Source organism: Passer montanus, unplaced genomic scaffold (assembly GCF_014805655.1).
Source record: "Passer montanus isolate IOZ18808 unplaced genomic scaffold, ASM1480565v1 scaffold38, whole genome shotgun sequence".
Taxonomy (NCBI): Eukaryota; Metazoa; Chordata; class Aves; order Passeriformes; family Passeridae; genus Passer; species Passer montanus.
In genome coordinates, this window is record NW_024368596.1 from 736229 (window position 1) to 750821 (window position 14593).

Sequence of the window (14593 nt, forward strand, 5' to 3'; positions counted from 1 at the left end):
TGCTGGAGTGGCCACACAGCTGGGAGGGGTGGGAAAAGCCCACGAACATGGCAAGAAGCACAAACCAGGCCGGCTGCAGCAAACTGAAGGACACAGGGGCTGCTCTGGCTTTAAGCCCCAGAGAGCAAACACAGTCCTGCCCTAGGAAGGGTCTGCAAGGAGCCACCAACCCACATTGCTCCAGCTGCGGGAGGGCAGAGAGTGGAGGAGCAGCCAGCCCCAAAACAAACCCAGTGCCTCCCTCCCAGCGCAGGGGAGAGAAGGTTACCCCAGGATTGAGCACAGGGTACTGCCAGGTGCCATGGGCACCCTTTAAATGGACATTGAACAGTCTGAGACAATTACCAGCAGGTCACCCCCAGCAAGGGGTGCTCCTGCCTTTGCTCCCTATCTTAGGGCCACCTTGGCTCTGCACCTTGACTCTGGAAGACCTCCTGTGCAGCTGAAACCCTCCCAGGAAGCTTGCCCAGGGTGCAGCAGGGAGGTGAGCCAGGGCTGATCCCCACAGTGTTCAACACGTTCAGGACATGTTTATCAAGACTGAAAAGTATGTAACAGGTGAGCTGGCACCTCCTGCCATGAGTGCCATGGCACCGTGTGCCAGGATGTTTGCTCTTCTCACTCAGCAGCTGGATAAAAACACCCCTGCACCCTCCCACTGCTTTTCCCTTTCCAGGGTGTGGGTGTTCCTAGAGCTGGGCCTGACTCTATCCCCAGGGGTGAGCTCCATCCTGAGTGGAATCCCTGAGTGTGCACTTGCTACAGACCACTATCAACAGGCAGGGGTCACCTGCCTACCCCAAGAACCCAGAACCAGCACACGTGTGTGACACACCTGCAAACACACCCAGCAGAGCCAACAAAGCCCTGGGTCTGCATCTGGGCACCAGGAGACAGCACAAAGGAAAGACGCTGGCAGACGGGGGAGCTACGTTGGAAAGCAACCCCTGAGTACACATAAAGCCCTGTATCCAAACACTTCTGCCCAGGCCAAGCCACCAGCACAGCCCAGAAATGCTCAGTCACAGGTTTCAGCCCAGGGGCTGACGGCAGGCTGACGGCTGACTTGCAAAAACTAGTGACAGATTCAGCCCAGCCTTCTAGCACCCTGACCCCAGACACCTTCCCTCTGCACAGACACCTCCCTCCACAGGCTGAGGAAAGCAGAAGGAAGCACAGCCACAGGGAAAGCTCAGAAGCTTTTAGAACTCATTGCACAGCCCTGGAACTCCCCTTTGAACAGACTGACTCAGAGAAAGGCCATAATACAACTTTTTATATTTTCAGGTGAGGAATGTCAAAGCTTTGTTGCATGGGGTGTGAGGAGGGGAAATTGCTAAATCCAAGTGCTGGTGACAGCAGCAGGCAAAGGTCAGGGGGAGAAGTGCTCAGAGGGAACAGAACTCACAAAAACTCCAAGGAACCATCACTCCCCCTCCTTGACAGCAGGCAGCAGTGGTCAAAGGTGCTGGTGCTCAGAAGAAAGGCAGGACAGCAGCTCCTCTTTCTAACCCTTCTTGGTTTGGTCTTTGCTTTTTTTCCCTCCTAGTGTCTGGCAGCACAAAACAAGGAGGGTTCCTCAGCCCCCGAGACCTGCACGAGCAGCCTCTGCCCCCTGGAGCCCCAGTGAGGTCAGACACAGAGCACACTGTGCTCATCCAGCACCCCAAGGCAAGCCCTGCCCACGCTCAGGTACCAGAGACAGGTGCCATCCTCCACCGCTGCTAGTGGGGAAGAACTCAAATCCCCTTTCCCCCAGCATCTCCTCCTTTGGCATCCTACAATCCACCTCTCCTGCTCTTTCCACATGACAAACACAGACCAGGCAAACATTTGAGAGCACACAGCCATTGAGTGGGTCCAGCCTCACTCACACTGGGAGATCACACCACGGAAATCTTTCCCCATGACTCCCAGCCCTTCAAGCTTCTGGAGCACTGAGGGCAACTTCCAAGTTACAATAGCCTGTACTGCACAGCCACAATGCTGCCTCCCAGGATGGCTGCAGCCCTGTGCTGGGTGCTGATGCCCACACGTGCCAGGGACCACCAGGGACACAGAAAGTCACCAGCTACAACACACTGACATTTCCGCCTCGGTCTAAGGGGGTTTCAAAACATCTTGTCCAGTCTGACATTTAATAACCATTCTTGGTTGGTGTCTTTGCCAAATCTCAAGTGGCAAAGGGAGCCAGAAATACGAGAACATTAAGCGCTTCCTGGAAAGAAAGAAAAAAGCCAAAACAAACAAACCCCACACCCACAGCACAGCCCTGAGCAGCACCAATGACTCCGTGCCCCAGTGGCCTCTGCCATGGGATGGAGGAACAGGGGACACCGGGAGCAGCAGGACCTCGCCCAGAGGAGACAAGAGATGCAGGGCATGCCTAGGGGGACATCGGCCTCCTGGGCGAGGACTGGAGCAGCTGCTGGACAAAGCTGCTGGAGAGCACCAGCGGGGCCCAGGACGGACGCGTTTTCCAGCGGACGGGAACGGCCGCATCCCGGCACGTGCACGGTGCGGCCGCGGGCAGCGCCGCTGCCCTGCCGCTGCCCCCGGCGGGACCGCCAGCCCCGGCCGCTGCCAGGGCACCCGAACGCAGCGAAAGGCGGGGGGGCGGCGCCGAGGTGGGATGCTCAGAGGGGGGACGAGCCCCAGCTCAGCAGCGGCGCCCCGGCTCCAGCCCCGCCCGCACCGCGGTCACCCTCTCCACGACCCCCGAGCTCTGCCGACCGCGGGGTCCCGACCGCGAGGCCCGTGGGACCCCACGGAGCCGGGCCTCGCGGCGACGCCCTCCAGCAAGCGGAGCTCTTCCCCCTCCCCCGAAGACGACCGCGGCCCGTGGGGCGCCCCGCGGCCCCGCTGCCGGCGGGTCCCGGCGGGGCTGCCCGGGCTCCCGCCCCGGCCTCCCGACCGCGCGCCAGCCATGCCCCGCCCCCTCATCTGCATATAGCAACTGCCTCATCTGCATAGCCACGCCCCTCATCTGCATATCCCGATCCCCATCCCCGTCCCGGTCCCGGTGGTCCCGGCGGTACCTTCGGGCCGGTACTGCGCGATGATGGTCACCGTCTGCCCCGCCCGCTTCAGCGCCGCCGCCGCCTGCTCGTGGGTGGCGTTGCGGAGGTTCACGCCGTTCACCTGCGGGACACAGCGGCTCCCGTGAACCGGACCCGCGGGGCACCAGCCACGGGGGTCTGCCCCGCGCCTCGGCCCCGCTGCCCCGCCCCTGCACCGTTAGCCACTCTCTGGGAGCCTCATCGCTCTGCCACTGCTCCCCCAGCATCACTCCTGGTACCGGCACCCCCAGCACCGGCACCCCGGTACCCGCCCCCGGCCAGCGCAGGCATCAGCGCTGTCCCACCCCGGGGCCGTGCCAACACACCGGCACCGGGGTGAATCCCACAGAACCGTGCCCAGCCGGGGCCGTGGGGGGCCGTGAAGGGGCAGCGGGTGCCCCACCAACTCACCGAGAGGATTCGGTCTCCCCTCCGCAGCTCCCCGCTGAGGTCAGCAGGGCCTCCAGCCAGGATGAAGGACACGAAGATCCCCTCGCCATCTTCCCCCCCAACAATGTTGAAGCCCAGGCCGGTGGAGCCTTTGTGCAGGATGATTTTCCGGGGCTCCCTGGAAGGACACATAAGGGACAGGGAGACATCGGGGTGAGGAGAAGCAAAGCTGGTGACAGGCTCTTCTGTGCCCAGGGCTCGTGGCACATTGGTGGGGCTGGAGTCACCCGAGTGCAGCCTGGTGTGACTCAGCCCTCAGCACTGTGGAGACTGATAAAGAGTCTGAAGAGGTGGCAGGTGGAGTGACATGAGACACAGCACGGACAGAGACAGAGCATCCACTGTGAAATGACACACAGAAACACTGAACTGCATGGTGGCATCAGATGCCATGAGCCAGGAGGGCGGGATCAATCCCCTCCACAGCATGGCCAGTGTGCCTACAGCCCCTCCAGTGCCACAGACCTGCACAGCTCAGCAGAAGTCCTGCATTTTCTGATGACTTAATTCTGTCACAGCTCTAACAATAGGCAGGCAAAAGCAGAAAGACAGCTTGGCATCGCAAAACTCCTGTGCCAGTTTTTGTCTGGGAGAAAAAACCAATGTGATGGGAACAACGGCAGCTCCCAGCTCAAGCTCTGGATTGAAATAAGGAATAAATGATGCCAGACAATTAGCACAGGCTGGTGGTGATTGTAAGCCAACATGATACTGGAGAGCATCAGTGTGGCTGGATCCTGGGCACTTCCTTGGGTACCACAAGGACCAAAGCCCTGACATGGGGCTCAGCAGCCTGACCAACCACTCACCTGCCAGGTATCAGAGGGAGATCTCTGGGCTGTGTTAGGAGAGATCCTGCAGCCCAGGCATGGCACTGAGTGAGGCACCCTAAAAAGCGGGCAGGCTTGTGCTTAGAGAGCCCTGGGGCACTGGGGTGGGGGGCTGGAACACACCAGAACCAGATCAGAAGAGATGCTGAGTCAAAAGATGCTCAACCCCAAGTCCTCAAGATGTTACAGGACTTGGCTTAGGGGCAGTTGTGAGGGGGCAGGGAGGGCTGCAGCCATCAGTCCCTCTGCAGCAAAGCTGTGCCTAGGGCTAGAGTTCTCTCAGGGGAAGAAATAGGTCAGGTTTCTGGGTCTGCAAACCCTGCCTCCAACCAGGAGATGAACTTGCTCTGCCCCTTGGGTTTTGCTGCTGCCCAAGCAGCGTGCAGGAAGCACAACCTCAGCCTCAGGGTAGGGGGGAGCATCCCCAGCACCCGTGAGGACCAGACAGCTTGGTGGAAGGTAAAGAGACCCTACAAGAATGAGGGGAAGAAATGAAGCCCCAGACAGGCACATCACAGGTCTCAGTCCTGACGTGCACTCTTGGCTTCCATCCTCCTCACAGGAGGAATGACACAGATCCTCCAGGCAGATGCCATGCTGAATGTCACACTGTTAACAGTGGGACCTCGGCACAGAGCAGCTGAGGGGATCCTGTGGGGCTGTGCTGGGTCTGGGCTGCTGTGGTGGAGCTCACTGGAAAACAGATTCTTTGGTTCCCAGCCCTAGGTGCTGCACAGGAGGCCTTCAGCACTGTCCTGGGAAGCACGAGCCAAGTGCTGAGCCCACTGCAGGCTGTGGACCTGCTGGGTAGCAGGGGGCTGTGTCTGGCACACTGGTGCCAGCCTGTCTGCAGTGGGACCTTCCACAAGGCAGCACCATCCTCTAGTGGCCACCAGCACGTGCTGCATCAGGGCCGTGCCGAGCCATTGCTGTGCCATGGCCACTGCCAAGCCACCACTGTGCCATTGTCACTGCCAAGCCACCACTGAACCACTGCTGGGCCATCACTGTGCCACTGTCACTCTAAAGCCACCACTGAACCACTGCTGAGCCATTGCTGTGCCACTGTCACTGCCAAGCCCTGCCAAGCCACTGGAGAGCCCTGATCATACCACTGCCACTGCCAAGCCACAACTGAGCCACTGCTGGGCCATCACTGTGGCACTGCCACTGCCAAGCCACTGCTGGGCCATCACTGTGCCACTGCCACTGGCTAAGTCTCAGTTGGGTTGCTCTTTCTGCTCTCTAATCCACAAATGGGAATGTTGGCATGTGCAAGAAGGGACACCTGCTGGGACCAGGGTCTCTGGTGTGTTTTGCAAATATTGGGACTCATTCCCTTCTGTGGTGCACTGTAATGGCAGACAGCACTGCTCCTGCATTATCCCCCTGTGCCCTGACAGCACAGAAGTTGCTACACCTGCTGAGGATGCTGTGCCAGAAACAGGCTCTAGAACTGGCACTGATGGTGCCAAGACCTGTGGGAGAAGTGGGTGAGGGTGGAAGACAGTGCTGCACAGGTCATGGTGTACAGGGACACCCAGCTGTGGCTGAGCACCAAGAAGTGAGAAAGCCCCATGAAAAGATGAGTGCAGACACTCTCCAGGGGGATGGCAGACCTGAGAGCAGATGGCAAGTCAGGGACTCCCACTCCAGCATCCACCACTCACCTGCAGAATGGGAGCACCCTGGACAAAGCTACTGCATCTTCCACTGCAGGCACACTCCCAAAACCAGCCTGCAACCTTGTCCCAAACAGCAGAGCCAGCCCTAAGGCTAAGTCAAATGCTGGTCCTCATTAATCAGCCTAAGCCCTACAGCCCTGGCCCTGGGGATAGCACATTCAGAGCACTGCCCCCAGGGCTGTGACAAGAAGAAGGTAAGCTGTAAGAATCGGCTAGTAGAGCAGGACTTTCCAGGTGTCTCCCACCCTGAGCTTGAGGCTTTGGAGAAGTTTTATACCACATTTAGGCTCACAGCAATGTTTTCTTTGTGCTCCTCTTTATTTCCTGGCTTCAGGAAACAAACCTGTTCATGCAGCATGAAGGATTCTCCTGGGGCAAAGGGGCTGTGCCAGGGCTGGACAGGAGGCTGTCAGTCATTGGAATTACACCTGAGTGCAGGTGGTTTGGGATGCCAGTCTCAGAGAGCATGGCTTGTTTGCAAGGCCGAGCTCCCCCCGGCCCTTCACCCCTGTCCCAGCTCCACCTGGGGACATCCTGGCAGCCTGTGGCACTGCTGGGTGGCACCATCAGGGCAGGGAACACCTTGTATTGCAGGTATTGTGAAATAAGCAAGAGAATGAAGCTGAAATGCAGTTGTGTAAGGCTTGTGACAGAGTAGGAGAGGGAATGGAGAGGGAGTGAATGCAGCAAGCCAGAGACTGACACAGCAGGGCTGGTCTCAGGGGGTGAGCACAGAGCTCGTTACGGGGACCTCAGGCATTGCACCACACACCTCCAAATGTCCTTCTGAGGCTCTGCACTGGCAGTGGGGATGACACCAAGCCACCACAGAGGGAAAGTGAGGGAATGAGAAGGAGCATGACAGGGATGCTCCTTCCTGGTACTCACCTGGTGAAGTCATCGTCTCCGATCATGTGCCGAGGGATAGGCGAGTACCGGGACGGAGTCACCTGGGGAGGGATGGGATAGGCAGGCTTGCTCTCAACGCTGCCCAGGTAGCCCAGACTGGAGTTATGGCTTATGTGGTTGTCAGCCATGGCTGAGAAGGCTGCAGGGGAGGAGAAGGCCATCAGGAGCAGAAATCCACACACAATGAGGACACGGAGACCAGCTCCCCACCCCAGCACCGAGGTGCCCCACAGCCCCACAGCCCAGCCAGCGGCGTACGTACTGCTGGCGTAGTCGGGGGGCGCGTACATGTCGTTGAGGTGGATGTTGCCAGGCTTGGCCACTTTCAGGTACACCATGTCAGAGGTGTTCTTCAGGGCGGCCACTGCCTCCTCGTGCCGCACGTCCTGCAGGTTTGTGTTATTCACCTGCCAGAGGGAAAGGGACGGGGCTGAGCAGGAGGGCAGGGACCAGGGCAGCCCTGCGGGAGTGGTTTTCCATAGGGGAGGTGCCACAGTAGCTCCAGAGGCATGGAACCATCGCCTTGGGTTTGGCCCTCCTGCCTGCAGCCATTGCTGTGCCTGCCCTCCCACAGCAACATCCCAGCAGGAGCCCCAGGGAAGAGGGTGAAGCTGCTGACAGGATGAGTGCTGGGGTTCAGGATCAACACTGCATGACAGTGGAACCTGTTCAGCTTCTCCTCAGGGCTGGCTGTGGCCACGGGGCTTACCGCAAGCAGCCGGTCCCCGATCTGCAGGCGCCCGTCCTTCTGGGCAGCACCTCCCTCGATGATCTTGGTGATGTAGATGCTGTTGTCCCCAGGGATGTGCTGGTTCCCGATGCCCCCTGCAATGCTGAACCCCAGGCCTGAGGGAGAGTGAGAATGCAGGTGAGGGACAGACATACAGATAGACATACAGACAGAGACCACAGCCCCTGTGCCTCACTGGGCTTCACACCCTGCCCAAACCCAGCAGGCAATGAGCCACCCCAGCACTGTGGGTCTGTCCCACAGCCCATGTCCCAGAGCATTCCACGCTGCTCAGCCACCCTGCAGCATCCTGCACTGCAGCAGTGCCACCTCGCATCCCACATCCCCGTGAGGCTGCCCTGCATCTCATGGCATCTCACACCGAGGGGCCACCCACACTGTCCTGTGGGGCAGTGGGGCACCTGGCCAAGCGAGCAGAGAGGGGGGCTCACCTTTGGGGCCCTTCATCAGGTTCACCTCCATGATGGTCTCTGGCGGGGGCTGCCGGCGGCGCACCACGAGCCGCACCACGGGGCCTGCTTCCTTCAGGGCCTCCACAGCTTTGCTGTGCACAACCTCAGAGACGTCCACGTCGTTCACCCGCAGCACGCAGTCGTTCACCCTGTGGGCACAGCATGGCCCTGAGCATCCCTGGGGAACGAGCAGCCCATGCCACCCTCCTCTGGTCACCCTCTGCCACCCTCCCCCAGCCACACAAATGAGAGTTGCTCGAGCTGGCCAGATCACGCCCTGCTGGGTGAGAAAGTGATCCCTCCCAAAGTGGGGGAGAGTGGTGCTGGTTCCTGTAGTGCAACCCTGAAGGAGATGAGAAGGAAGGCTGGATCCCTGCCCTGGGCTGCAGCGGGATGGATGGCAGAAGGAGCCTGATACAGGAACAGGAGGATGGGTGGCTACAGACAGGAGGCTGGTGGCCAGTGATGGTGGACATCCCTGTCCTGAGGGGATCTGGCTGTGGGAAAGAGACATATGGAGGCCAAGGACCACATCAGGAAAAGGGGATAGGCCTAGAGGGTCCATGCAGAGATCCTGGGTGACACCCTGGCTGCTCCCCCAGCCCTGTACTCACCCTAGACGGCCATCCATGGCTGCTGCTCCCCCAGGGATGATCTTGGTGATGAAGATACCCGGGTCATCTGGAACATGGGGGTTGTCGATGCCTCCCGCTATGCTGAAGCCGAGGCCGGAGTTACCCTGTGGGAAATCAAACGCTGTGCCTTTCCCCCAGGGGCAACTGCTTCCTGCCAGCCCTCCTTACACGGGTCCCCAGCCGGGGCAGGACTGCCTGGGGCGCAGGAGCCCTTGCAGCAGCTCTCCCACCCCGGGGTGCCCGGCTCAGGGGGCAGAGGGATGCTGGCTGGAGGAGAGGCTGGCGTTCCTCAGCTGAGTGCTCGGCGCAGCAGTGTGGAGCACTGAACAGATGGAGGGGGGAGTGGGAGCCGCCGAGGACCTCCCTCAGCACCGCGTCTCCACGGAGAGACGAAGGCAGGCGGGGAGCTGGGGGAAGAGGAGGTGGTCCTTGGCGGAGAAAACCTCCCCTTGCTGGCTGCTCCCCAGGAGGAGACACCGATGCCGCAGCCCGCACAGAGCAGCGGGGATTGTGCCAGTCACCAGCATCCCACTCCTGCCCCTCTGCACCCTGGGATGTGGCCCTGGCACAAAGCCCAGCTGGGGACCGGCAACGCTGATGACAAAATTTACAGGTTTGCGTGGAGGTGGCTATCAGGATGGAGTGGGCTCTCCAGTTCTGTCTCCTTTTCCTCACAGACATGCTTGGAGCATCAGTTGAGCGTCTCCTGCTGAATTATGCCTGGGGGGAATGCAGGGACCACAGCTCACCTCCAGGCCATTCCCCCAGCATCTCAGGATGGAGTGGCCATGGCCCTGTGCTGCCTCTCCCACTTGCAGGATCCTCATTAGTGACACACTCACAGGCGCTGCTTCCAGATCCATGCTTGATGCAAGTGGACAATTCCTGCCTTTTTTGCTCTGCCTTGAAAATCAGATGGCTTCTTGCCTTGTTTCCTCATGTGGAAGAGCTGACACTTAGTCACATACAGTTGTGCCTGCCTCTCTCGTACACAAGTGGCTCTCCTGGCTGCCCATGGCCCCAGTGCTCAGTGGGAGCTGAGGGGGTGCTCTGCTCTTCCAGGGGACCTGTGGCTGAGAGGGCCACACTGGAACTCCATCTCCTCAGGATAATTTAGCACCAACAGCCAGCTGGGACTTGCACTTCTCCCCAGCAATTTTGCCCCAGCATCAGCTCCTGCAGCGATGCAGAGCTGGCTTTGTGACACTGGTGACACAGCACCAGCAGCCACCAATGCCTGTCACTGTGCAGCGCTCCCGGATGCTCTCTGGCCAGCTGGGATTTGGCTGGCATGTGACACAGAGGCATTCAACAGTAAAGGTCTAGGCTGCTCTCTTTCCTCTATGCTGGGTTCTGATTACCCTGTGCCTAGCTCAAAAAAGCTCTTTACTGTCACAGAGACCAAGCCTGGCTGCAGCAAGGCAGGTGAGTTGAAAAATGATCTCCAGCTATTAGTTGTGCCTGTCTATGGAAGGTCTTTGGTTAGCTACAAAACCTGGAAATGATCTGGGAGGTGTTAATTTTTATTTTGATAAACCTCAAAAAGGAGTCCAAGGGATTTCTTAGCTGACATCAGGGTTGATGCCACGATGCCAGGGCAGTTCCTGCTGTGGACACATATGGTGGGTAAATACAAAGCCATGTCGCTCTGCAGATTGTGTTTCTGCTATTATTGCTCCCAAAATGCTGCTGCATTTATGCTTGTCCTTACAAAAAAGACAAGGATTAATAACAGTGGCTGACCAGTGATTTTGGGGTACACTGAGGTCAATTCTGGAAGCCAAACACCCCAGCAAGGGGACAGCCTCACCTGCAGGCACCAGGGTGCTTCTTCTGCATTAAGACAGGATTGTTAGATCCCACCAGGGACCAGGTGAAGGGGAAGGACGTGGGTATGGTCCACGCTAGCCCAGGCTGCTAAGCAGTGAGATTCCCTCATGGTTTCTTGCTGTTGGAGAATGAATTGCTGCCTGAGGCTTTGAAATGAGGGCATCAATGAGTGCTGCCTCTGTGTGGTCCTGCCAGCTCTTTCCCTGTTCCCACTATGGGCTGAGGACAGAGGATGCTCTGAATCCCTGAGACAAGGCTTTTGCCTGTGACTTGGGCCCGGAGCAAGAAGCACTTAGCCCAAAAAGGAAGGAACCTCTGGGCTGGTTTCGTCAGGCACGCCGGGGAAGCGGTGGGTGAGGCGGCAGCCCCAGATAACCTTCCGTCCACCCACCTCTGTGATGCAGAGCCAAGGGAAGGAGGGAGATGACTAAAGGCAGAGAGGAACAGAATAATGAGCGCTGCGTCTTCCCCTGCAACGCCGGCCACGCGGCGAGGCTGAGCCCGGCAGCGAGGGGGAGGCAAGGTGTGCCGTGGGGAGAGGGGCAGCCTCCCACCACAGCCATTCCCAGCCAGCAGGGCTGTGCCTGCCTCTCGGAGTAAAGCCTGGGCCAGCTTTTCCTGCTCCCTCTCCATCCCTCCTCCCCTGCTGCTTCCCGGGCAACAGAAAGCCCTTGGTGCCCTGTGTGCTGCTGGCTTGGCCCTGGATAAACCCCACACACGGGGGGAGCTGGTTCTAGCCACGGCTGGTGTGGCACATGCCATCACCTCTGTGTTGCCAACAAAGAAAAGGCTTGAGCAGGAGCTTCCTCTGTTGTGGTTTGTTTCACTAAATAACCTGTTCCAGCATCCCAAGGCTGTGTGGGATGAGGCCCTAGAGTGACAGGAGCCTGGTGGCAGGGTGGCTTTAGTCCCTGTGCCCAGTTGTGGGGTGCACCCACCTGTGTCTGCACGAGCAGGGCTCCCCACACCTCTGCTTCTGACAAAGGCAATGACAAAGAGCCTCCCCCCGTGCTCTGCACTGATGAGTTTGTGGGGGTGAGGGTGTGAAAGAGGGAGGCAAGGGAGAAGCCTTCCTCCCTCCCTTCTGGAGGGGTGTGCAGGGGGAGAGGGGAGCAGCAAGCCCACCCTGGTGGGAGCCAGGCTGGCAAAGCAGGTGTAAAGCCTCCAGAGAGAGCGGGGAGCAGAGCCCAAGCTCTCCCCATCGCTGTGCAGGATGCGTGGGGGGCCAGCTGTGCTGGGGGTGGGCGAGGGGGAGGAGGCTGCTGGTGGGTGAGCGAGGAGCACTTACCCTTTCCAAGACGATCTCTTCATACTTGAACATCCCATCACTGCCATTCATCTGCAGAGAGGGAGACAGCGTGTTACGACTCTCTGCTGGTCCTGGGGGAATTTGTTTTTCCTCTCTGCTAGCTGAACATGAAGAATCCAACCTAAAAGCTGCACCATCACTGCTGAAAAAGCCTTAAATGCAACTGCTTGAGCCTGCCCTGGAATTAAACCATGTGCTGCTTTTCTCTCTGGGCATGAGCCAAAGCCCACTGACTTTAATGCACTTCTGTGCAAAGCCTTTATTCTCCCAGCTCATTTCTCCAGCCATGAAAAAGAACACAACCCAAGGCACAAAAAGAAATAACACCTTTGTTATGCAGCATATAATTAACCTCAGGAATTCACTGCTTGAGGAAGGGAAGAGAGGGGGTCGGTCCATTTAAAGGGAAAAAAATGTCTGTACATAATAACATAATAAACACCTTTAGCAGCTTATATTTTTAAAATCTTTTTGTGGCGTGACTGTATTAACAGGAAATTCAGGCTAATTTATTCTACGAAATTAGTTGGGTGCAAAGGAAACAAGGTGTGAGAGAGTGGGGCACAGTAAGAGGTGAAAACATTGTGATGCCCTTCTGTACAGAAATGGTGTAGCCTGTCTCGGTGCTGTACACCACTGATCCCCACGCTTAAAAGTCTCCCATACCCAAAGTACCAAAGCAAAGCTCTTGGAAACAATGAATAGAAACAAAAAGGGATGCAATTGTAGGCTGTAAAATGGTAAATGTAGACTCAAAAAAAAAAAAATCCATTCTCCAAATAATCAACAGTGCACAGGAAAAATGTAGCAGTTTCACTCCATATCATCAGGATCAGGCCAGAAACAGCTGCCAAGGCCTAAAATTTAGCAAGATTTGCAATGCAATTGGCTACTGAAACATCCAACACTTAACAGCAACAGTTTCAAAGGAAACTGAATTGGAAGGGAGCTCAGAGGGTCAAGGAATCCAACTCCTGGCCCTGCACAGTGCCCCCAGCCATCCCACCATGTGCCTGAGAGTGTTGTCCAAATGCTCCTGGAACCCTGACCAATCCCTGGGAGCCTGTTCAGTGTCCCACCACCCTCTGTGTGAAAAACCCTGTCCTAATGCCCAGCCCAAACCTGCCCTGACACAGCTTTGTGCCCTTCCCTCAGGTCACTGAGCACCCGAGAGGAGAGATCAGTGTCTGCTCCTCTGATTCCCCTCTCGGGGAAGCTGCAGACTGGTGAGCTCTGTCCTCAGCCTCCTCTCCTCCAGGCTGAATAAGCCAAGTCACCTCACCCTTTCCTCCTATGGTCTCCTCTAGACCATCCTCTACCTTTGCAGCCTCCTTTGGATGCTCTCTATAGCTTTATATCCTTTTATTGTGGCCCCAGGACTCGAGGTGAGGCTGCCCCGGTGGGAGCAGAGCCGGACAATCCTTCCTTGCCCATCAGGTGATGCTGTCCCTGCTGCACCCCAGGCCAAGGCTGGCCTTTTTGGCTTCCAGGGAACACTGTTGACTGACATTTATTTTGGAGGGGATTGAACTCAACCTCATAATTTGAGTCATTCTGGGAAAGAAGGGATGGGACATGGGTAGTTCTGTATGACAAGGCAGAGGCAGTGGAACCTGCACTCAGCAGGGAAACACCTCTCTCACTGTGCAGTCCTGCCTCTGGACAACATGCAGGGTTCCTCATCTGGGTTTTACATCCACCATTAACTGATGGCTCACAGATCACATGGAGCCTGTATTCCAAACTGGAGCTGACATGCCTTTGTTTGGACACAGTTCTCCTCATGAGGCACCAGCATGCTGGCTGTGTCCTGCTTTCCCAGCTCCTTGCTATCTGCCCCTGCCATCCCCCACACCCCAGGGTTCTGGGTCATTCCATGGAGAGAACAGCAACCATCATTTATGCTAAAGCCATCATCTGACACCACAGAAGAAAACCCAGCGAGGCAGCGGTGAGGCTCCATTGATAAGCAGGAAGAGGAAACAGGAGTTTTTCTGGGTGGCAACAACCAGGGGCCCATGCAGAGAAGCAGTGCTGCAGGACAGGATCTGGGGTAGGGCTGTGCCACCTGTGACACCACACACCCTCATGCCCTGCCCCAGGATGCCAAAGCAATCCCACACCCTGTACTGCACTTCAAGGATGAAGCTGGGCAAAGAGATGGGAATGAGGGTCCAGCAAACACAGACTGAGTGTGTTGTCCCTCCTTGGATGTGCCCTGTGCCTGGTGCCTCTCAGCCACAGGAAGATTTCAGGGGATAGTTCAGGTTTGGGACATCAGATACTCCAATAGTAGGATGCTCAGATCCTCCCAGCTCATTGGGAAAGGCTTTGGCCAGCTCTTACAGGAGGATCTTGCAGCACAAAAGCAGAGTAACCCACAGCAGGATCTCTGCCAGCCTCAGACTGTCAGGGACACATGGTCAGTGCCACCTTCTGCCACAGTGCCGCCCTGTGCTGTGCTCCTGTGGGCAGAGGGGCATTGCTTCCCTCACCACAGGGGAGGAATGGGCCACCTTTCCCTGTTTTCATCTGCACATACTGACTAATCCTGAGTGCAGCCAGTTCGCTGGCCAGTGCCACCCTCAGAGCCTCCCTCGGCACAGCCTCCATCCCATCCCATCCCATCCCATCCCATCCCATCCCATCCCATCCCATCCCATCCCATCCCATCCCATCCCAT

General features: G+C 57.6%; 1 protein-coding gene across 8 annotated transcripts in view; it reads right to left on the reverse strand.

Moving 5' to 3' along the window:
* DLG3 (discs large MAGUK scaffold protein 3) overlaps positions 1-14593 on the reverse strand; it is a 75079-nt gene that overhangs the window by 17462 nt on the left and 43024 nt on the right. For all 8 annotated transcript variants that reach the window (XM_039717602.1, XM_039717599.1, XM_039717600.1 and 5 more), the window contains 8 exons: positions 11890-11940; positions 8751-8875; positions 8116-8285; positions 7643-7779; positions 7196-7340; positions 6913-7072; positions 3471-3627; positions 3039-3141 (listed from right to left, as the gene is read on the reverse strand). In XM_039717602.1, coding sequence (XP_039573536.1) covers positions 3039-3141; positions 3471-3627; positions 6913-7072; positions 7196-7340; positions 7643-7779; positions 8116-8285; positions 8751-8875; positions 11890-11940 — 1048 coding nt within the window. The remainder of the gene's footprint in view (positions 1-3038; positions 3142-3470; positions 3628-6912; positions 7073-7195; positions 7341-7642; positions 7780-8115; positions 8286-8750; positions 8876-11889; positions 11941-14593) is intronic.